The following is a 25,295-nucleotide window of genomic DNA, read 5'->3' on the forward strand; positions in this document are numbered from 1 at the left end:
CTGCTTCTGAAAAATAAGTTTCTGTGTTAAGTCTGTTGAGGCAGAGAGGAGCAGAGAGGAGAGGAGCAGGCCAAGGTTAATTCTGCTGCTATTGGATCCAACAGTGGAGAGTAGATTGCTCTTTAATAAATGCCAGGCCTCAGCTGACACAGCAGCAACCCACAGGCCTACAGACAGACAGCACCACACCCACTGCCAAATCCATCGTCAGTCTGTACACTACACTCACACAAACTCACACCCTTGCTGTAGCTAATAGCTATGAGAGGGGAGAGAGACTAGATAGATGCTAAATAGATAGATAGCTACGCGATAGATAGATAGCTACGAGACACTAGATTGATAGAGAGATAGCTACTAGATATAGAGGGAGATAGCTACTAGATAGAGAGGGAGATAGCTACTAGATAGAGAGGGAGATAGCTACTAGATAGAGAGGGAGATAGCTACTAGATAGAGAGGGAGATAGCTACTAGATAGAGAGGGAGATAGCTACTAGATAGAGAGGGAGATAGCTACTAGATAGAGAGGGAGATAGCTACTAGATAGAGAGGGAGATAGCTACTAGATAGAGAGGGAGATAGCTACTAGATAGAGAGGGAGATAGCTACTAGATAGAGAGGGAGATAGCTACTAGATAGAGAGGGAGATAGCTACTAGATAGAGAGGGAGATAGCTACTAGATAGAGAGGGAGATAGCTACGAGATAGAGAGGGAGATAGCTACGAGATAGAGAGAGAGATAGCTACGAGATAGAGAGAGAGATAGCTACGAGATAGAGAGAGAGATAGCTACTAGATAGAGAGAGAGATAGCTACTAGATAGAGAGAGAGATAGCGTACTAGATATAGAGATAGCGTACTAGATACAGTTAAAGTCGGAAGTTTACATACACTTAAATTGGAGTCATTAAAATTCGTATTTCAACCACTCCACAAATTTCTTGTTAACAAACTATAGTTTTAGCAAGTTGGTTATGACTTTTACTTTGTGCATGACACAAGGAATTTTTCCAACAATTGTTTACAGACAGATTATGTCACTTATAATTCACTGTATCACAATTCCAGTGGGTCAGAAGTTTAAATACACTAAGTTGACTGTGCCTTTAAAAAGCTTGGAAAATTCCAGAAAATGTCATGGCTTTAGAAGCTTCTGATAGGCTAATTTACATTATTTAAGTCAATTGGAGGTGTACCTGTGGATGTATTTCAAGGCCTACCTTCAAACTCAGTGCGTCTTTGCTTGAAATCATGGGAAAATCATAAGAAATCAGCCAAGACCTCAGAAAAATAATTGTAGACCTCCACAAGTCTGGTTCATCCTTGGGAGCAATTTCCAAACGCCTGAAGGTACCACGTTCATCTGTACAAACAATAGTACGCAAGTATAAACACAATGGGACCACGCAGCCGTCATACCGCTCAGGAAGGATACGCGCTCTGTCTCCTAGAGATGAACGTACTTTGGTGCGAAAAGTGTAAATCAATCCCAGAACAACAGCAAAGGACCTTGTGAAGATGCTGGAGGAACCAGGTACAAAAGTATCTATATCCACAGTAAAACAAGCCCTATATCGACATAATTAGAAAGGCCGCTCAGCAAGGAAGAAGCCAAAACCGCCATAAAAAAGCCAGACTACGGTTTGCAACTGCATATGGGGACAAAGATATTACTTTTTGGAGAAATGTCCTCTGGTCTGATGAAACAAATATAGGACTGTTTGGCCAAAATGACCATCGTTACGTTTGGAGGAAAAAGAGCGAGGCTTGCAAGCCGAAGAACACCATCCCAACCGTGAAGCACGGGGGTGGCAGCATCATGTTGTGGGGGTGCTTTGCTGCAGGAGGGGCTCTCTTAACCAAAAGGGCAGGCAGGAGGTTAATGGTGTGGCTCGGGCGGGCAGGAGGTTAATGGTGTGGCTCGGGGCGGGCAGGAGGTTAATGGTGTGGCTCGGGGTGGACAGGAGGTTAATGGTGTGGCTCGGGGCGGACAGGAGGTTAATGGTGTGGCCCGTGGCGGGCAGGAGGTTAATGGTGTGGCTCGGGGCGGGCAGGAGGTTAATGGTGTGGCTCGGGCGGACAGGAGGTTAATGGTGTGGCTCGGGGCGGGCAGGAGGTTAATGGTGTGGCTCGGGGCGGGCAGGAGGTTAATGGTGTGGCTCGGGCGGACAGGAGGTTAATGGTGTGGCTCGGGCGGACAGGAGGTTAATGGTGTGGCTCGGGGCGGACAGGAGGTTAATGGTGTGGCTCGGGGCGGACAGGAGGTTAATGGTGTGGCTCGGGGCGGACAGGAGATTTATGGTGTGGCTCGCGGCGGGCAGGAGGTTAATGGTGTGGCTCGCGGCGGGCAGGAGGTTAATGGTGTGGCTCGGGCGGACAGGAGGTTAATGGTGTCGCTCGGGGCGGACAGGAGGTTAATGGTGTGGCTCGGGGCGGACAGGAGGTTAATGGTGTCGCTCGGGGCAGGCAGGAGGTTAATGGTGTGGCTCGGGGCAGGCAGGAGGTTAATGGTGTGGCTCGGGGTAGGCAGGAGGTTAATGGTGTGGCTCGGGGCAGGCAGGAGGTTAATGGTGTGGCTCGGGGCAGGCAGGAGGTTAATGGTGTGGCTCGGGGCGGGCAGGAGGTTAATGGTGTGGCTCGGGGCGGGCAGGAGGTTAATGGTGTGGCTCGGGGTAGGCAGGAGGGTAATGGTGTGGCTCGGGGCAGGCAGGAGGTTAATGGTGTGGCTCGGGGCAGGCAGGAGGTTAATGGTGTCGCTCGGGCAGGCAGGAGCTCTGGGGCTCAGCTCTGTGTGTTTGAAGAGAGTGGCAGCCATGGTGGTCTCTCCTCTCCACTCAGCGTGGCAATAGAGACACAGCCACAACGCGTAGTAGCCTACTGTATTGCCTTTAAGGCTGACAACCATTAGGCCACAACTGCAGGAAAGCAGAATAACAGTTAAATATTTTATCAGGTCAATATTTCATCAGTTGCCGTGGGAGGCACAGAGAAAGGAGAAAGATGAGAGCGGAGTAGTGAGGGAGAGAGAGGGAGGGAGAGAGGTAGCGGGAGCGAGGGAGAGAGGTAGAGTGAGCATCAGACCCAAGATCACATTCCCCAGGAAGGGCCTGATAACCATGGTAACTGGAGCTGAATGTCATGATGCAGAGTAGTGAAGGGGGAGGGAGGGTGGAAAGGGAGGGGTGAACACACAGGGAAAGGGAGGGGTGAAGAAAGGAGAAGGAAGAGGTAGCGAAGGACATGAGGGGTTGAGATAGAGGGAGAAAGGTGAAGGAAACCATGTTTGTGGACACAGTCTACTATGATGTCAGTGTCACCATACATGCATACATACAGAGAAGGACACACCTCCCCTTTGACATGGATGGCATAACTTGTGCTTTGAGTATAACTGTAGATACTGTATTCTAATGTACTATGTTATTTTCTATTGAATATATTAAATAAGAGGCAATGCTGTCATGATGATGGCTATAGAATTCCCACGCAGAGCTATTGATCACAGTGGACTTTTTCTAGCTGCGTTCTGGGTTTACCTTCAGCTACGTTCTTCTCTGCTGGATTCTGCTCTACAGGTGTGGCCAGGTGATTATCATAGATGTCGATACCGGAGGCCATTTGGTTTTCACATGGAGCTCCGCGGTGACGGCTGCAGTGACCTTCCTGAAGAACGTCCATGTTGTGCCTCAGGACAGCTAATGCTGCTGAGCATTGATCTTTGACCTTTTCCTTCATTGCTAATTCAACTGGGGGTGCTGCTCACAGAAAGACAACCACTCACTGGTCTATTCACAAACAGAGAATAGAAGAGAGGAAAGAGACAAAGGCAGTATATAGGGCTCTGTAAAATCGGCATTGCAGAGAACGCGGACGGTATCACAGAAACCATACATTAAACAATGAGTTTAACTTTGTAGGGAATCAACTAAATGTATTGAATTTATTAGAAAAGTAATTCATTTGCCCAAGATTATCATAGGACATGAACAAAATGCATCGGTGATTCTTATTTTCCTTCAACTTTCTGAGAGGTTCAACGGCAACAAGAATGCCCCTGTATGTGTGTGCACGTTTGTCTACCACTTAGCGATGATGCTAATGTCATGACAACCGCCTTCTGGTAGGTGGAAAAACTTTCCCAAAAACCTTCTCGCTTAAATGTTAACTACAAAGTAGCTAGTGCCTACCTGGCAGAATGATATCATGATTGTTTGCATCAATCCAGTTGCCATTTGTTTTGCAAACTTTGCACTCACATTAGCACTACAGAAGCATTGCTAACCAAACAACGGTGTCTGGCTGGTGCACACTGAATTACAGAGTAACTAGACCCAAAAATCGACATTTCGTTGATTCAGATTTTGTGGTCTCCTAATGTCGCTTAAGGATTGTTGTAAACTTAGAACATCCCATTTTGTTAAAAAAGTGTGATTTATAGAGCGAAACCCTGAAAAAAACTGAAACCTGGAGAAACTAAATGGAGAAAACAGATGTTGGGAGAGAAAAACATATTTTATAGGGCCCTAAGTATATACAGTAATTGTTTATGAAAATAACTGTTCATGTAATATCAGAGCTTGGTCTCAGGAAATTGGATCAGACCACTGGTCTCTCCTGGGAGAGGAAGAGGAAGCAGCCATTTGACCACAGCTCACTGTTTAATTGTAATGTGACATGACGGTTTGTCCACAGAGCCCTCATCCCTCTGTATAGTTACTGTACAGTACAGTACACAACATGCAGTAAAGGGAGAGCCATAAACTGAAGTGATCAATATTTTCTGTATCCTTATCTGTTCTAGACCCGTAGTGGAGGCTCCAGGGGTGGTTAAACAGCCTCTGCTGTGGTTCTGCGGTAATCAGAGTAGCATCTCTCCATGTGAAGAACTCAGAGCAGGCGTCTGCCACAGAGGCTCCCTGTACAGTACCTTGAGTAGTGGAACATGAGGCCTGAGCAGCAGCTGCTGACAGAGCCAGCCAAGTGATCATGACCACACACACACACACATTGGGATAATTAACCCTCAATGATGGATAGCCATCTGTGCATAATGTCCAGCACCTGACTGTTCCTAATTACTGTGCAGTCTCTCAGGATCATCAGTGGAGTGGAGTGCTGTTCAGCTCACCCACCACACAGACTGTTACAGTGGAACAGGAAGTTGTGTAACCCAGGGGAAAAGTACAAGCCTATTAGCCTAGTCCCAGATCTGTTTGTGCTATATAGCCAAGTCCTGCTGTATGGTCATTGTTATGCCAAACATAACAGATCTGGGACCAGACTAGTATAGTACTGTATGAAACCTAAAAATTTCCTACATTACATTTAACCTGCACCCCTTTATCCCCATCACTATCCTAATCCTCAATTTTGAGCTGTGATCAAAATATGTATTTTTGAAGATAAGATAACAGTAGCTAAGAATGGGAGTACATTAGAACATGGGGTGTTGTGGTGATACAGTCTGAGAAGGGTATATTATAATACCAATAAACAGGCACTTTGTGGCCTTGTTTTAATCCTAATCTGTGCTGGTGCTGGATCCCACAGGGCTGGGTGAGAAGGGCAGGCAGGAAGTCACCTGTTTGATGTGGACCCACACAGGAGCAGGGAGCAGACAGGCTCAGGGAGGGACCAGGGACCGTATATCTCAGCAGGAAGTAGATCGCCTCTGATGGCCCTGCCCTAATTAGGAAGGAAAGGTCACCTCTGTCGCTGCGTTGGCACTAAATAAATGGAAGCCACCTTGACTAGACGGGCCCATGGAGTTTAAAATGCACCATAGTTCACACTAATAATTTTACATTTCACGGTTCGTAGGTTTCCTCGCTACAAAGGTGGGATGAGGTTTATGCATTAAGGTGCTATCAGGCTTTCCCTGTATTGGCCTAACGGCTTTTCTTCTTTTCACTTTGGAAAATGTCAATTTGGGATTCAGGGGGAGTAAGGAATGTGTACCGTCTCTTTTTCATGGAGCGAGAGAGGGAGATATACATTATTCAAATCCCTCAGCATCCCTTTAAAGGGAGCCTGCTTACTCTAATGAATGAATGCTGATGAAGATTGCTCTATTCTCCCCAGCCTGGCACAAGGGTCATAATGAATCGCTATGTGTTTGTTTGAAACTGATTTAAATTCAATAGGCAATCACAGTCCCCATTATCCATGTGTGCGTCATTTTATGTAGCAAAATAAAAACGAGAGAGTGATGTGGGAAAAAATTAGTACAGTTATATGTCGCAATATTATTTTGGACGATATTATATTGATACTTTGACTCAAAGTACTCCCTTCACAGTACAGCTCAAACTGGCTCTAACCAGAATAGAAAGAGCAGTGGGAGGCCCCGGTGCACAACTGAGCAAGAGGATAAGCACTTTATAGTGTCTAGTTTGAGAAACAGACGCCTCACAAGTTCTCAACTGGCAGCTTCATTAAATAGTACCCGCAACACACCAGTCTCAACATCATCAGTGAAGAGGCGACTCCGGGATCATGTGTCATGCACAAAGCAGATGTCCTAACCGACTTGCCAAAACTATTGTTTGTTAACAAGAAATTTGTGGAGTGGTTGTAAAACAAGTTTTAATGACTCCAACCTTTGTGTATGTAAACTTCCGACTTCAACTGTATCTCTGTTGCAGAGGATACGTTCATTAGAGTTACCAGCCTCAGAAATTGCAGCCCAAATAAATGCTGCACAGAGTTCAACTGTTTTTATTTGTATTTTTAATATTTAACTTGGCAAGCCAGTTAAGAACAAATTCATATTTACAATGACAGCCTACCCCGGCCAAACCCTAACCCGGATGACACTGGGCCAATTGTGCACTGCCCTATGGGACTCCCAATCTCGGCCGTTGTGATACAGGCTGGAATCGAGCCAGGGTCTGTAGTGATGCCTCTAGCACTGATATGCAGTGCCTTAGACTGCCTTAGACTGCTGCGCCCCCCCCCCCCCCCCCCCCCCTGTTCAGAGGAGATGGCGTGAATCAAGCCGAATTGCTGCAAAGAAACGACTACTAAAGGACACCAATAAGAAGAAGAGACTTGCTTGGGCCAAGAAACACGAGCAATGGACATTAGACCGGTGGAAATCTGTCCTTTGGTCTGATGAGTCCAAATTTTAGATTTTTGGTTCCAACCGCCGTGTCTTTGTGAGAAAAGGAGTAGGTGAAACAAATTATCTCCGCATGTGTGGTTCCCACGGTGAAGCATGGAGGAGGAGGTGTGATGCTAGGGGGGTGCTTTGCTGGTGACACTGTCATGGATTCATTTAGAATTCAAGTCACACTTGACCAGCATGGTTACCACATCATTCTGCAGTGATACGCCATCCCATCTGGTTTGCGCTTAGTCCCACTATCATTTGTTTTTCAACAGGACAATGACCCAAAACACACCTCCAAGCTGTGTAAGGGCTATTTGACCAAGAAGGAAAGTGATGGAGTGCTGCATCAGGTGACCTCCACCAAATTGAGAGGGTTTGGGATGAGTCGGACCGCAGAGTGAGGGAAAAGCAGCCAACAAGTGCTCAGCATATGTGGGAACTCCTTCAAGACTGTTTGAAAAGCATTCCTCATGAAGCTGGTTGAGAGAATGCCAAGAGTGTGCAAAGCTGTCACCAAGTCAAAGGGTGGCTACTTCGAAGAATCTAAAATATAAAGTATATTTTGATTTCTTTAACACTTTTTTTGTTACTACATGATTCCATATGTGTTATTTCATAGTGTTGATGTCTTCACTATATTGAAAACATCCACCTTGCATTGGCCATCCCATTCAAAATGTTCTGGACAAGTCAATGCCTGTAGGCCTACAACACATGAACAGTATGTGCTCATTTTTATTGTAAGATGGTTAGCCGTCCAATATCATGAGAACATTTGAGTCGCACAAAACATTTTTTTCTAGTGTTCAACTGCCATATTATGCTTGACTGCTGGACAGTAAAGGCCTGATAAAATGCGTGGCCTTCTCTATGGGCCAGTAGTGGGAGATGACACAGGGATGTGGCCCTAAGCTGCCTTTTGAACAGTTGAATGGATGTGGAGTGTGGAGGCAATCTGAGTCAGAGGCAGTGGGTGTCAGTTGGAGATAAATGCCCTTTTGAGTTTATATCAGTCAGGGGTCAGTGGAGATCGTTCCTATCAGGCCGTGCGTGGATTTGTTTCTGTTTTGACTGTTGAAACCGTCTATAGTGGAGGAGGTGTGGCCTACAGGGCTCCATCCAACTGAGTTCACAGAGCCTGTACTTAAAGGTTAGGCTTACTAGGAGGGAGGAGACAGAGCCTTTTTTACATTCAGCATCACTACGTCAAGGGAAATATAGTATTCTTTCTAACAAAGACATATTTATATGTTTCAAGATGTTGTGTATCCCTGGAAATAATCAGAATTCTTGTAAACATAACCGTTTTTAAAACATAGCTTGTCGAAAAAAGTTGTCTCTTTGCACAACTAAACCCGGGTATGGGGTAATTTGATCATCGGGACAAGGTCAGTTGAGCTGCCATGGGATAAGTGGGTGATAGTGTCCTGTGAGTGCGGGTGATGGTGCTGGTAGGTCAAAGTTTAATTCATGGAATGTTGTTGTGGTATATTGTATATCTTAAATGTATGCCTACATTCAAATATAGATCTCGCTGTTCAATATGACTTACCCTTCCATTTCTTGACCAGTTGTATGGGGAAGGGATGTTATTTCCATGTGCCAATTCGTAGGCAAGTTCTCTGCATTTGAGGCAACTAAGTCCATGAAACTGGTCCTGTGATTCTTGATATGTTTAGCAAGCTCAGACTTCATGTCATCAGATAAGACCTTATGTTCCTGCTCTGTCATAGCCTCTCTTTCGCACAGGTACGTGTTTGTGTTCTTTTTTGTCAATGTACCTCTTCAGTGTCATTCAGTCTATTTTATTTAGCCCTTGCTGCTGCTCAAATGGACATCTTCCCTTTTCTTACTTCCTTGGCTGTTCTCGCAAGAACCTGAAGGGGGGTTTGCCCCGGCTTGTTTTACGTCTGTGTACACTGGACATGATGATGTCTGCCTGTAACAATACAAAATGCACTACGATGCGTATTATGCATAAAACTGACTAAATGTAGTAATTTGTATGAGGCATGGTAGCCATTTGCTCAACTTACCCCAAGGCAAACATGTTGACTACTTTTGTCCACACAGCTACAAGGATGCACTTTCATGCTACACTCTTAGAAAAAAAGGTACTATCTAGAATTGAAAAGGGTTGCTCGTCTTTCCTATAGGATAACCCTTTGAAGAACCTTGTTTGGTTCCAGGTAGAACCCTTTTGGTTCCAGGTAGAACCCTTTACACAAAGAGTTCTACATGAAACATAAAAGAGTTCTACCTGGAACCAGAAAGGGTTCTCCTATGGGCACCGCGGAAGAACCCTTTTGGAACCCTTATTTCTAAGAGTGTAGATTTAGGACCTCTTATTGACGCTTATAGAGACCCCAAATGATGTATGTACTTTCGTTTAGATACAAGCATCATGAAACCTATGACACAATACATTCATTTGACTTGGTAAAAATCTGTGTTTTGGACCTAACTTGCTTACCACTTTTTCCATGTGGTTTCTTCACAGACTCCAAGAAAATATGACATCTTTGTAAATATTTGGTCACATGGTTACTTTTGTGTATGGTTTCCTAGAAACAAGGGGTGGCTCAACTAACCATTTGACTCAACTTACCACACTCTCCCCTAGTATGGAAATACAGGTGGTATGGTAATATTACAGCTGGAACTTCTTGGTTTCCTAATCTCAGTTTATCTCCCAGTGAGATGTATTTTAGTGTGTCAGACCTTAATGGTGATAGCAGTTCCTGTCACTTCTCCTGTGCTGGGTTCCAGATGTCTCCAGGCGTTTCGTGTTGATGTGAACACAGCAGTCTCTCTCTCCCACCAGGGAAAATACTGTATGGCATAGAGAGAATCTCCTGAGATACCAAATTGGCAATTCCAACCTGATTCTCATTTTCTCTCTCTCCCCTTATCAAAACTATTCTCTATTTCTCACGCTTGTTTTTGTGCTGATTTGGGTTGAAGTGTTCCTCCCTCTCCTTGCTCAGTTGGCTGTGAGTCTGCAGTGAGTCTGACCTAAAATGCTGGGCTTTGTCACAGCTAAGCTGCCCAGCTCTCCTGCTAAAAGGAACAAAACGCTCTTTGCTGCAGACACTGCATGGCTTTGTGTTAGTGTAACTTTGGACCAATGCTACATAAAGAAGTGAGAATGACATCAGGGCAGTTATGTAAGAAAGGGAAGTGTTGAGCAAGTGAGGAGATTAGAGGAAGGGAGAAAGCACTGTTTTATTTTTTTGCATGCCTCATCCTGTCCACCATTATAGAGGAGATTGCAGGTAGGTGTGTGTGTGTGTGTGTGTGCAGACCAATGTGTATCCGGTGTGTAGATCATTATCAATGATTCTGGGTATTGATCAGCTTCAGAGCAGCAGCAGCAGCCGGTGAAACATAGAGGCTGAGGAGTTTTTTCCCTCCTTCTTAGTGACGCCCATGACCTTTACTCTGTTGGTAACTAGGGACCTGATTGGTGCTGTGAGTGACAAACAGGCTGAAGCTGCTGTGTCAAAGCTGTAGCATGTCCCAGCACAGAGAGCCTGTCAATCAAACTCTGTGGTGGGTGTCAACTGCACATGGTCATTCAGAGAGGGCACACATGTCAATGACTCCCTACACTATGTTATCATGCTCCTATACTCAGGGTGGGTTGGTGGGTGGTTGTTCAGTTTCAATATGGACTAGGAGCGTAACCCACAGTAAGTGGGTGGGATTAGCAGCTGCAGAGAGGAGAGGCAGAGTAGTGGTCCTTAAACACACACACACACACAGGACGCCCAGCCTGTAATTGAGTCACTGTTGCATAACTCTCTAGCCAGGCAGTGGGGGGTCGGTAATAAGGGCTGAAACACTTTCCCAGACCCAGTGCTCAGGTCGAGACATTGTGATTCGTGACTAGTGTTTAAGGTTATGCTCCTCTCCTGTGACCGTCGCATTTATAGACACTAGTGGAATGAAAAACAGTTGTTTCATTTCAGCTCCTAGATTTAGATATATATCCTTACAAAAAAAGAATGCAGTATTGAAACTGCAGTAACTGCAGTCGACTGTGGTGTTTTGGACGCAGTAATTGCAGAATAACTGCAGTGTACTGCAGTGAAACTGCAATTATACTGCAGTGTAACTGCAGTTACTCTGCAAAATTACTGCAGTAAAAAATGTTTTTCTTTTGGACGCAGTATTTGCAGCGTACTACAGTTATACTGCACTCTAACAGCAATTGTTTTTCGTAAGGGTATTTTCTAATTACACTGTAATTTTAGAAGTATTATCTTTGCACAGGAAATACCTCTCTGATTGTATTGTGATATGGATACTTAATGTGAGTGCTATATCTGTTCCTATCTACAGGCTGATGTTTACCTGTCTACAGGCTTGTGTGTATTGGGCGGCAGGTAGCCTAGTGGTTAAGAGTGTTGGGAAAGTAACTGAAAAGATACTGGTTCAAATCCCTGAGACGCCTATGTGAGAAATCTGTCAATGTGCCCTTGAGCAAGGCACTTAACCATAATTGCTTCTGTAAGTCTCTCTGGATAAGAATGGTTACTAAATTATGTAAATGTACTGTATTAAAGGTGCAATGTATAATGTACCTGTTGTTCCTCTCCCTCCTCAGGCTGATGCTAAGATGGTGTGTGACGTGGTGAGTCGTATGGAGGACACTGAGCCCTACTCTCCTGAGCTCCTGGGGGCTATGATTCGCCTGTGGTCTGACTCCGGCATCCAGGAGTGCTTCAGCCGTGCCCGAGAATACCAGCTCAATGACTCTGCCCAATAGTGAGTACTACTTTACCTCTACTACCCCCCACAGGAGGACCTAGTGCTGCAAGATCAATATAACTCTCATTACTCTGCTCCAATCGATGAAAGTGTTTATGGATCACACATACATAAATGTCATCCACTTACTACATTAATTGATGTCCATGTGACATTAGTCATATACAACAAATATGAAGTAACTATTTTGTGTTTTATAGACAAAGTAGTTTGAGGCCCAATGTGATTTGGTAAATTCCTGTGCTTGGTTGTAAACCAATTGGTATCAAACACACACACTACCGATCAAAAGTTTGGACACACCTACTCATTTTAGGGTTTTCCTTTTATTTTTTACTATTTTCTACATTGTAGAATAATAGTGAATATATCAAAACATCATCCAAGATCATCCAAGATCCAAGATGGCGTAGCAGTGTAGACGTCTTTGTCCTGTCGTGTCCCGTGTCCCTTGTATATATCTTTTTACATCTTTTTCTTCGCATATCTTTTAAAAATACTTTCTTAAACCTCAACTTCTAAATACTCTCCTGCAACCCGCCTCACCCAATGTGGCGTGGATCTGCTTTTTTCTAAAGTATTTCTATTTACTTCTGATCTGGAATCCATCAAACCATTGCTAGCGGTCATCAGCTAACCTTTAGCTCGGAAAGTTCTCGCTAGTTCGAACAACGTGACTAAAACCAGAGCGTAACGGACCTATTTCTCTCCATATCCCCGGATTCCTACCGCAAACTCTGAACATTTTCATCTGGATCTTCGCAACTAGCTAACCACAATCCCGGGTGACCACTCCGGGCTAGCGTTTCCATCCCGGAGCAGGCACCAATTAGCCTGAAGCTAGCCCGGCTAGGGCTCCTGTGCTACCACTGAAGCCCACTCCTGGGCTACAATATCCGGACCCCTTTACTGCCGGTACGGAGCACGGAACCCCGCCGATCCTCTACGACTGGAATACCGACATAATCTGCCCGAGGACTCCAACAGGCCCCTCAGGCGTGACGCCCGCTGAAGGCCCATTCTGCTAACCTACTAGGCCTGTTAGCTACCTAGAGATACCTGGAACCCTACTAATTCCACGACTGGTCTATCGACGTCACCGCACGAAGAGGCAAAAACAGACTTCCCCCCCCCATCGCGACGTCCCCCAAAGGCTAACTTGCCTGCCCCGGTCTGCTAACTGCTAGCTTATCTTGCAGCTAGCGCAGCCAGGAAGCTAGTACCAGTTAGCAAACACAATTCTACAATTCACAACCTCTCTTTCGCCATCGCTATCCGGCTTGGATTCTCTGTCGACACGACCACGTCTGGTCTGCAGACGTGCCCTCAACCGGTGCCCTCAACCGGCCTCCGTCTGAGCAGACCCCCCTCCGTCTGAGCAGACCACCCCCCCGGGCTACTAACTTTAAACGCGTGCTAGCTTAGTGGAGCCCTCACTGCTCCATCTACGGCTGCCCCCTGGACAATATGATCACTTGGCTACATAGCTGATGCCTGCTTGACTGTCCATTAATTCATGGTACTCCATTCTGTTTATTTGTGTTTTATCTGTCGGCTCTGTGCCTTAACTCAGGATCTGTGTGTAGTTAATCCGACCCTCTCTGCCCAGTCGTCGCCATTTTTACCTTCTGTTGCTGTGTTAGCTGACTAGCTGCTCTTACCTCACCTGTTGTTTTAGCTAACTCTCCCAATCATGACCTGCAATCACTTTATGCCTTATTGTATGTCTCTCTCAAATATCAATATGCCTTGCATACTGTTGTTCAGGCTAGTTATCATTGTTTTGATTTGAAATGGACCCCGTAGTTCCACTCTCCGTACCTCTGATACCTCCTTTGTCCCACCCCCCACACATGCGGTGACCTCACCCATTGAGACCAGCATGTCCAGAGATACAACCTCTCTTATCATCACCCAGTGCCTGGGCTTGCCTCCGCTGTACCCGTGCCCCACCATACCCTGGTCTGCACATTATGCCCAGAATCTATTCTACCACGCCCATAAATCTGCTCCTTTTATTCCTTGTCCCCAACGCTCTAGGCGACCAGTTTTGATAGCCTTTAGCCGCACCCTCATCCTACTACTCCTCTGTTCCTCGGGTGATGTGGAGGTAAACCCAGGCCCTGCATGTCCCCAGTCACCCTCATTTGTTGACTTCTGTGATCGAAAAAGCCTTGGCCTCATGTCAACATCAGAAGCCTCCTCCCTAAATTTGCCTTACTCACCGCTTTAGCACACTCTGCCAACCCTGATGTCCTTGCCGTGTCTGAATCCTGGCTTAGGAAGGCCACCAAAAATTCTGAGATTTCCATACCCAACTATAACACTTTCCGTCAAGATAGAACTGCCAAAGGGGGAGGAGTTGCAATCTACTGCAGAGATAGCCTGCAAAGTTCTGTCATACTTTCCAAGTCTATGCCCAAACAGTTCGAACTTCTAATTTTAAAAATTAATCTCTCCAGAAATAAGTCTCTCACTGTTGCCGCCTGCTACCGACCCCCCTCAGCTCCCAGCTGTGCCCTGGACACCATCTGTGAATTGATCGCTCCCCATCTAGCTTCAGAGTTTGTTCTGTTAGGTGACCTAAACTGGGATATGCTTAACACCCCGGCAGTCCTACAATCTAAGCTTGATGCCCTCAATCTCACACAAATCATCAAGGAACCCACCAGGTACAACCCTAAATCCGTAAACATGGGCACCCTAATAGACATTATCTTGACCAACTTGCCCTCCAAATACACCTCTGCTGTCTTCAATCAAGATCTCAGCGATCATTGCCTGTATCCGCCACGGGTCCACGGTCAAACGACCACCCCTCATCACTGTCAGCACAAAAACATCCTGTGGCGAACTGCAATAGCATCGAAGAGCCCCCGCGATATGCAACTGTTCAGGGAAGTCAGGAACCAATACACGCAGTCAGTCAGGAAAGCAAAGGCCAGCTTTTTCAAGCAGAAATTTGCATCCTGTAGCTCTAACTCCAAAAAGTTCTGGGATACTGTAAAGTCCATGGAAAACAAGAGCACCTCCTCCCAGCTGCCCACTGCACTGAGGCTAGATAACACGGTCACCACTGATAAGTCCGTGATAATCGAAAACTTCAACAAACATTTCTCAATGGCTGGCCATGCCTTCCACCTGGCGACTCCAACCTTGGCCAACAGCCCCGCCCCCCCCCCCCCGCTGCTACTCGCCCAAGCCTCCCCAGCTTCTCCTTTACCCATATCCAGATAGCAGATGTTCTGAAAGAGCTGGAAAACCTGGACCCATATAAATCAGCTGGGCTTGACAATCTGGACCCCCTATTTCTGAAACTGTCCGCCGCCATTGTCGCACCCCCTATTACCAGCCTGTTCAACCTCTCCTTCGTATCATCTGAGATCCCCAAGGATTGGAAAGCTGCCGCTGTCATCCCCCTCTTCAAAGGGGGAGACACCCTGGACCCAAACTGTTACAGACCTATATCCATCCTGCCCTGCCTAGCTAAGGTCTTCGAAAGCCAAGTCAACAAACAGATCACTGACCATCTCGAATCCCACCGTACCTTCTCCGCTGTGCAATCCGGTTTCCGAGCCGGTCACGGGTGCACCTCAGCCACGCTCAAGGTACTAAACGATATCATAACCGCCATCGATAAAAGACATTACTGTGCAGCCGTCTACATCGACCTGGCCAAGGCTTTCGACTCTGTCAATCACCATATTCTTATCGGCAGACTCAATAGCCTCGGTTTTTCTAATGACTGCCTTGCCTGGTTCACCAACTACTTTGCAGACAGAGTTCAGTGTGTCAAATCGGAGGGCATGTTGTCCGGTCCTCTGGCAGTCTCTATGGGGGTACCACAGGGTTCAATTCTCGGGCCGACTCTTTTCTCTGTATACATCAATGATGTTGCTCTTGCTGCGGGCGATTCCCTGATCCACCTCTACGCAGACGACACCATTCTGTATACTTCCGGCCCTTCCCTGGACACTGTGCTATCTAACCTCCAAACGAGCTTCAATGCCATACAACACTCCTTCCGTGGCCTCCAACTGCTCTTAAACGCTAGTAAAACCAAATGCATGCTTTTCAACCGTTCGCTGCCTGCACCCGCACGCCCGACTAGCATCACCACCCTGGACGGTTCCTACCTAGAATATGTGGACATCTATAAGTACCTAGGTGTCTGGCTACACTGCAAACTCTCCTTCCAGACTCATATCAAACATCTCCAATCCAAAATCAAATCTAGAGTCGGCTTTCTATTCCGGAACAAAGCCTCCTTCACTCACGCCGCCAAACTTACCCTAGTAAAACTGACTATCCTACCGATCCTCAACTTCGGCGATGTCATCTACAAAATAGCTTCCAATACTCTACTCAGCAAACTGGATGCAGTTTATCACAGTGCCATCCGTTTTGTTACTAAAGCACCTTATACGACCCACCACTGCGACCTGTATGCCCTAGTCGGCTGGCCCTCGCTACATGTTCGTCGTCAGACCCACTGGCTCCAGGTCATCTACAAGGTTATGCTAGGTAAAGTGCCGCCTTATCTCAGTTCACTGGTCACGATGGCTACACCCACCCGTAGCACGCGCTCCAGCAGGTGTATCTCACTGATCATCCCTAAAGCCAAAACCTCATTTGGACGCCTTTCCTTCCAGTTCTCTGCTGCCTGCGACTGGAACGAATTGCAAAAATCTCTGAAGTTGGAGACTTTTATCTCCCTCAACAACTTAAAAAATCTGCTATCCGAGCAGCTAAACGATCGCTGCAGCTGTACATAGTCCATCTGTAAACTACCCACCCAATTTACCTACCTCACCCCCATACTGCTTTTATTTATTTACTTTTCTGCTCTTTTGCACACCAGTATCTCTTCTTGCACATGATCATCTGATGATTTATCACTCCAGTGTTAATCTGCTAAATTGTAATTATTCGATTTATTGCCTACCTCATGCCTTTTGCACACATTGTATATAGATTCTCTTTTTTCTACCATGTTATTGACTTGTTTATTGTTTACTCCATGTGTAACTCTGTGTTGTTGTCTGTTCACACTGCTATGCTTTATCTTGGCCAGGTCGCAGTTGCAAATGAGAACTTGTTCTCAACTAGCCTACCTGGTTAAATAAAGGTGAAATAAAAAAATAAATAAAAAAACAATGAAATACCACATGGAATCATGTAGTTACCAAAAAAGTGTTCAACAAATCAAAATATATTTTATATTTGAGATTCTTCAAATAGCCACCCTTTGCCTTGATGACAGCTTTGCACACTCTTGGCATTATCTCAACCAGCTTCATGAGGTAGTCACCTGGAATGCATTTCGATTAACAGGTGTGCCTTCTTAAAAGTTAATTTCTGGAATTTATTTCCTCCTTAATGCGTTTGAGCCAATCAGTTGTGTTGTGACATGGTAGGGTGGGTATACAGAAGATAGCCCTATTTGGTAAAAGACAGAATCAATTTTATGGCAAGAACAGCTCAAATAAGCAAAGAGTAATGACAGTACATCATTACTTTAAGACATGAAGGTCAGTCAATACGAAAAATTTAAAGAACATTGAAAGTTTCTTCAAGTGCAGTCGCAAAAACCATCAAGCGCTATGATGACACTGGCTCTCATGAGGACCGCCACAGGGATGGAAGACCCAGAGTTACCTCTGCTGCAGAGGATAAGTTCATTAGAGTTACCAGCCTCCGAAATTGCATCCCAAATAAATGCTTCACAGAGTTCAAGTAACAGACCCATCTCAACATCAACTGTTCAGAGGAGATTATGTGAATCGGACCTTCATGGTCGAATTGCTGCACCTGCAAAAAAGATTGCTCTGATGTGCGAGTGCCTTTTGAATTTTGAATTGCTGCAAAGAAACCACTACTAAAGGACACCAATAATAAGAAGAGACTTGTGAGCAATGGACATTAGACTGGTGGAAATTTAGAGTCCAAATTTGAGATTTTCCAACCACTGTGTCTTTGTGAGACACGGTGTGGGTGAACGGATGATCTCTGCATGTGTATTTCCCACCATGAAGCATGGAGGAGGAGGTGTTATGGTGTGGGGGTGCTTTGCTGGTGACACTGAAATATTTAGAATTCATCTGCACACTTAACCAGCATGGCTACCACAGCATTCTGCAGCGATACACCATCCCATCTGGTTTGGACTTAGTCCCACTATCATTTATTTTTCAACAGGATAATGACCCAACATACCTCCAGGCTGTGTAAGGGCTATTTTACCAAGAAGGAAAGTGATGGAGTGCTGCATCAGATGACCTGGCCTACACCAAATTGAGAGGGTTTGCGATGAGTCGGACCGCAGAGTGAAGGAAAAGCAGCCAACAAGTGCTCAGCATATGTGGGAACTCATTCAAGACTGTTGGAAAAGCATTCCAGGTGAAGCTGGTTGAGAGAATGCCAAGAGTGTACAAAGCTGTCATCAATGCAAAGGATGGCTATTTTAAGAGTCTCAAATAGAGGTCGACCGATTAATCGGAATGGCCGATTAATCGGGCCGATTTCAAGTGTTCATAACAATCGGAAATCAGTATTTTTGGGCGCCGATTTGCCGATTTAAAAAAATATATATATATATATATTATTATTATTATTATTATTATATTTTTTTACACCTTTATTTAATATTTTTTTAACTAGGCAAGTCAGTTAAGAACACATTCTTATTTTCAATTCAATTCAATTTGCTTTATTGGCATGACGTAACAATGTACATATTGCCAATATTGCCATATTATTTTCAATGACGGCCTAGGACAGATTTTTAACATTGTCAGCTCGGGGGATCCAATCTTGCAACCTTACAGTTAACTAGTCCAATGCTCTAACACCTGATTACATTGCACTCCACGAGGAGCCCACCTGTTAGCGAATGCAGTAAGCTAAGGTAAGTTGCTAGCTAGCATTAAACTTATCTTATAAAAAACAATCAATCAATGACTGTCATTGCTCCAATGTGTACTTAACCATAAACATCAATGCCTTTCTTAAAATCAATACACAAGTATATATTTTTAAACCTGCATATTTAGCTAAAAGAAATCCAGGTTAGCAGGCAATATTAACCAGGTGAAATTGTGTCATTTCTCTTGCGTTCATTGCACGCAGAGTCAGGATATATGCAACAGTTTGGGCCGCCTGGCTCTTTGCGAACTAATTTGACAGAATTTTACGTAATTATGACAACATTGAAGGTTGTGCAATGTAACAGGAATATTTAGACTCATGGATGCCACCCGTTAGATAAAATACGGAACGGAATAAACGTTTTGTTTTCGAGGTGATAGTTTCCGGATTAGTCAAAGGTATATGGTTTAGAGAGAAATAGTCGACGCGTTATAATTCCTGTAATAACTTGCGGCTGAATTTGAAAGGGGTTCCTTCGTTATTTTACCATTCATCTCTTCCATAGAGAATGTCTTGATCTACTTCAAATAAGGTCTGTGTTTCGTGCAGGCTTAAACCGCCTCGACGTTTTGATACCCGTGTAAATCTCACTAGGATAAGGTAACGTTTGTCAACATATTTTCATAAATCCACTCTACAAATTTTTTTATTTTCGCTTATATTTAGCCAATATTGATCAGAGTTACCTTGTCCTATGGATATCTACACAGTTATAAAATTGGCACGGTGATGTAAGTCTACCCGAAACACAGACCTTATTTTAAGTGAATCTAAAAATATCCTATGGAATAAATGAAGGAACCGCTTTTCAGATTTTGCTAGAAGGTGTCATGGGAATTATGACTCACACTTTGGTTGTCAATTCTTACCATGCCCATTATTAAAATAGGATTTCCTGCATGTAGAAATTAAAGTTTTTGTTTTCAACATTCATCACAGGTAACTTAAACTCTATTTTTATTCAAACAGTTGAGAGTATTTGTCTCCTAAGCAGACTCTTCAGTATCATTGTCACTTCAGAGCTGTGTGCGGTTGTGTGTATTTATGTATTATATTAAGTTAAAATAAAAGTGTTCATTGTTCATTCAGTATTGTTGCAATTGTCATTATTACAAAAATGTGTGTATGATATATATATATATATATTTTAAAATATATATATATATATTTTAAATAAATCGTTCGATTAATCGGTATCGGCTTTTTTTGTCCTCCAATAATTGGTATCGGCATTGAAAAATAATAATCGGTCGACCTCTAGTGTCAAATATAAAGTATATTTTGATTTGTTTAACACATGTTTGGTTACTACATGATTCCATATGTGTTATTTCATAGTTGTGATGTTTTCACTATCATTCTAGAATGTAGAAAATAGTAAAAAAAAATAAAGATAAACCCTTCAATGAGTAGCTGTTCTAAAAGTTTTGACCTGTAGTGTATGTATGATCAGGGCCTAAAATTAACAACCAGCCCTCACCAAATGACAATGCAGGTAGATTTTGGCATCGGTGGGTAAGATGTCTATTTCACCAGCCATGTTTGCTGGTGGACAGGGCTCTACAGTGCGAGCATTTCCCTCGCATTTGTGAATAAAAATCGTCATGTATGATTACATTTATAGCTAAATAAATGCTGCAGTAGCTGTTTTCAAAGTATTTCTGCCGTTTTGTTCCTATAGCCTATCCCACCTCAAGCTTCAACACTGCCTGGCTGGGAACTGTGCGCACATGAACAACTAAGTGAAGGATTAATTTTTAAGAGTGCTGCGCACAGGCATAAGACTCAGTCTATTTTGCTTGAAACAAAAGTTTACTGAAGTGAGACATTGTCCTTGTGTTTCTTGGTTGTTTTTCAATGTTTGAGTTTCAACTGCTAGGGAAGAGAAGACAAGGCGGCTACTAGTCAGTGCTGCAGTCCAAACTCAAAGTAGACAGCCCTCAGCCCTAAACCCTCATCCTTTGAATGACGTTTTACATCCCAGTGTTTGGAGAGGGAGAGATGTTTGGAGAGGCAACGTCCTTGGTGGAAATCTTGAAGTTGTGCTTAAAAACAATCAACCTATAGCTATTAATGTACCTAGCTAGCTAACAATTCTGTCAGGTAGTTAGCTACCCATAGCTGGCAAGCTAGTTTTATAGTTTGGTCATTTATTCCAATACATTTCAGAATTCCCCAAAATATGTTTATGAAGCTAACTACGTTTTATAGGCTCCTCACTACGAGACTAAACCAATTTGCCAATGCTAAAATCAATGTAATTTTTATATATATTTTTTTTAGCAAGCTAGCATCATGAATTGTTGGTCATATCAACCATACAAGTGATCAAAGTTCTTTGTTAATTGGACCTCCACTTAAGATGGCAAACAAACTGCATCCGGTATCGATGGGGATTCCCCAGAGGGAAAGTGGCTATTGCGAGGGCTGAGGGGGTAAAAATAACATGTTTGGAATGCAGCCACGATCTCAATCCCACAGGCACAAACATGACTTGAGTCACATTACCACGGTAACCATTAAAAGGGCAGGTGAACATTCTTGTCTCATCTGTGATATTTTGGTTAAAAGACTATGGTCATAAAATATTAAATAAACAATATACCACATTACTTCTTACTAGTAATAGATGTATTGTTTTTAGAAACATTACAAAGCATGCTCATCTGTTATTTTGTGTTATGTTGGTGTAATTTTAGCAACAACCCCCCAAAAATTGGTCTGGTTAAAAAATCTGAGTTGCTGGAAACTAATCTAAAAGTAACTGAAAGTAATCAGATTACATTACTGAGTTTGGGTAATCCAAAAGTTATGTTACTGATTACAATTTTGGACAGATAACTGTAAACAATTACTTTTAGAAAGTAACCTACCCAAACCTGAGGACTAGTGTGGAGAACAACAGCGTGTAGAGCAGCAGTGATACACCGTGACACTGTAGACTGGAGCAGGATAGAGAGGGAATGATTATAGGACATAGCCAGTAGCAAGTGGCTCAGCTTCTCTGAGGTGGCTTAAGCCCATAGTATTGCATTCCTGAGAATTCATTTATATTAGTGTGTCCTGCGAAAGGTCACGAAACACATTTATTTCACATTTACATGGAACTCAATTAATTGTGTTGTAAATGTCATAGTATTTAGGAATGATGTTTGATTACTGGTAGTCCAGTATTTCATTCACGAACTTGACACACCATGCAGAACTTGACGAATTCAGTTTTGTCCGGATCTGCATTATAGAAACGTTGCATAACACTTTGAGGTGATATGGATGGATATGACTATCAATGTCTTTTGACATATGAAAGCAGCCCACATGATATGTAGAGTTAAGAGTCATGGTACTCAGAGCAGTCTCTCTCTCTCCCCTCTCTCTCTCTCTCTCAATGGCCCTGGATATGACCTCAGTGATATATTATCAGTGTGTGGATGCTCTTCATTTGTGACCCATTTAGTTTCAATGTGCACATTTATTACACTGGTAAAGTGCTTTCTCAGACAGTGCTCTTGTGAGGAGTATGTTTACCAAAAGCACCATTTTAAGATTTGTAGTCAAAATACACATTGTTCTTCTCATCAATTGAAATAATATGTTGCTATTTAAAGTATAATAAAAAAAGATAACAAGCATATATCATAGCTCCCAACTAGATCATACATGGCAGCCATTTTGTGCTACAGAGCTCACCACCCATCAGCATCACAGAAGCAATGCTGTGATTTACCACAAACTTTGCCAGAGGCCCAATCAGATAAGTTGTTACCATGTGTGGCTCATCCCCACTCCCTGGCTGTGCTTAGGCCACAGCCCTACCATGCCACTCTGAACTGTGGTGTGGTTCCGGGAATCAAGAGTGAAATTGTGTGTGTGTGTGTGCATGCGCAATTTTTATTTTGAAAGCACAATATAAGTGGAAGGCCCCCCAAGTGGAAGGCCCCCCAACCCCAAAAAACATGAAAATATTTTTGGGGGGAGGGGGAAACAGACTTCCTGCAATTATACAAAATGTTCCATGTGGCAGAGAGAAACGTGCTGTTTTTATAGATTATGTTATGCTTTTTTCTCTTTTTTTTGCCATGACAATTTTGTCTTGACAATTTCCTGCTACTCTAAACATTTTGCTTTGAGGCTAAGAGAAACTGTTCGTTTTAAAGTAATTGTCCAGTGAAAATCGTACTTTTAAAAGTTCATTTTGTTAACACATACCTAAATAATGTTGACTCATCTTACACTCGTATTTGTGGCCAAAATATAAATGGGAAAACACTTCAAAAACCCCACCTCAAACTTGAATCTCAAACAGAGCGTTTAAAAAATGCTGAGGAGGATGAGCTGGGCAATCAGCGGTCTACTCGCATTAATATTTTTAATGATCGGTCTACTCGCATTAATATTTTTAATGATCGGTGTGCTGCCATCCTGTTAACAGATTATTTTATTACAATGGTTTAGATGGATTTTCATTGTGTTCCATGGTGTTATTTGCCCCCTAGTGGAGCTTTCTGGTACTTAGAATGTACGCAAACAGGAAGTAGAGAATTCGTTCTGCACGCATAGAAGCAGCTAAAAACAACGCTACAGTGCCAGTCTTTCAGTGTAGTTATTTCTTGTCACGCTTCAGCCTTGGAAAATATTTGTTTGTAAGTTCGATTCAAGCATTTAGCTAGTGATGATAATCTTGTTATTGATAGAGTTGTTTACATATCAATGTTGGTTGGTTGCATTTACTCACACAAATTGCAATGCCTTTCATGTATGCCGTTAGCTGTATTACTTTGCTCGTGCGTCATGCAAACGAATTGTAAAATATACAATACTGTAGTTTTGTTACCGATTCTAGTGTAATATGTTTTGTTATTCTACATAGATGGTTGTACATTATTAGAGTAATGAAAGGAGTTAGTCAATTACCATATGAGTAACAATTAGCTATATGGTTTGGCATCATGCCAGATGCATGGTACCTTAGCACGTGCTTTGTATTCATGCAACTTCAAATGTATAATGTACAGCTACAGTATGTCGGTCTGAATTGAATACTAAAGTATATTCTTTTCTGTATTTTGCAGTTTTACAACATAAACGTTTTCAATATATTCATTCAAGAAAAGTTACGCCTTGGGAGTTTTATTGAAGACTTAGTAGTTAGCTATCTGTCTAGTTTTGCATGGGAACACAACTCAAGGGCAGAATAATCGGTCTACTCGCATTAATCTTTTTAATGATCGGTCTACTCGCATTAATCTTTTTAATGATCGGTCTACTCCATTAATCTTTTTAATGATCGGTCTACTCGCATTAATCTTTTTTTTAACATTTTTTTTATCCCATTTTCACCCCAATTTTCGTGGTATCCAATCGCTAGTAATTACTACCTTGTCTCATCGCTACAACTCCCGTACGGGCTCGGGAGAGACGAAGGTCGAAAGCCATGCGTCCTCCAAAGCACAACCCAACCAGCCGTACTGCTTCTTAACACAGCGCGCCTCCAACCCGGAAGCCAGCCGCACCAATGTGTCGGAGAAAACACCGTGTACCTGGCCCCCTTGGTTAGCGCAGGAGTCGCTGGAGCGCGATGAGACAAGGATATCCCTACCGGCCAAACCCTCCCTACCCCGGACGACGCTATGCCAATTGTGCGTCGCCCCACGGACCTCCCGGTCGCGGCCGGCTGCGACAGAGCCTGGGCGCGAACCCAGAGACTCTGGTGGCGCAGTTAGCACTGCGATGCAGTGCCCTAGACCACTGCGCCACCCGGGAGCCCCTGCATTAATCTTTTTAATGATCGGTCTACTCGCATTAATCTTTTTAATGATCGGTCTACTCTCATTAATCTTTTTAATGATCGGTCTACTCGCATTAATCTTTTTAATGATCGGTCTACTCGCATTAATCGTTTTAGTGATCGGTCTACTCGCATTAATCGTTTTAATGATCGGTCTACTCGTATTAATCTTTTTAATGATCGGTCTACTCGCATGAAACTTTTTAATGATCGGTCTACTCGCATTAATCTTTTTAATGATCGGTCTACTCGTATTAATCTTTTTAATGATCGGTCTACTCGTATTAATCTTTTTAATGATCGGTCTACTCGTATTAATCTTTTTAATGATCGGTCTACTCGTATTAATCTTTTTAATGATCGGTCTACTCGCATTAATCTTTTTAATGATCGGTCTACTCGCATTATATCTTTTTAATGATCGGTCTACTCGCATTAATCTTTTTAATGATCGGTCTACTCGTATTAATCTTTTTAATGATCGGTCTACTCGCATTAATCTTTTTAATGATCGGTCTACTCGCATTAATCTTTTTAATGATCGGTCTACTCGTATTAATCTTTTTAATGATCGGTCTACTCGCATTAATCTTTTTAATGATCGGTCTACTCGCATTAATATTTTTAATGATCGGTCTACTCGCATTAATCTTTTTAATGATCGTCTACTCGCATTAATATTTTTAATGATCGG

General features: G+C 43.4%; 1 protein-coding gene across 2 annotated transcripts in view; it reads left to right on the top strand.

Annotated features, from left to right (window-relative positions):
• The window catches only part of LOC129862516 (guanine nucleotide-binding protein G(o) subunit alpha), a 152,215-nt gene that overhangs the window by 100,505 nt on the left and 26,415 nt on the right, over positions 1–25,295 (top strand). For both annotated transcript variants that reach the window (XM_055934270.1, XM_055934269.1), the window contains exon 4: positions 11,723–11,883. In XM_055934270.1, coding sequence (XP_055790245.1) covers positions 11,723–11,883 — 161 coding nt within the window. The remainder of the gene's footprint in view (positions 1–11,722; positions 11,884–25,295) is intronic.

Source organism: Salvelinus fontinalis, chromosome 9 (genome assembly GCF_029448725.1).
Source record: "Salvelinus fontinalis isolate EN_2023a chromosome 9, ASM2944872v1, whole genome shotgun sequence".
NCBI lineage: Eukaryota > Metazoa > Chordata > Actinopteri > Salmoniformes > Salmonidae > Salvelinus > Salvelinus fontinalis.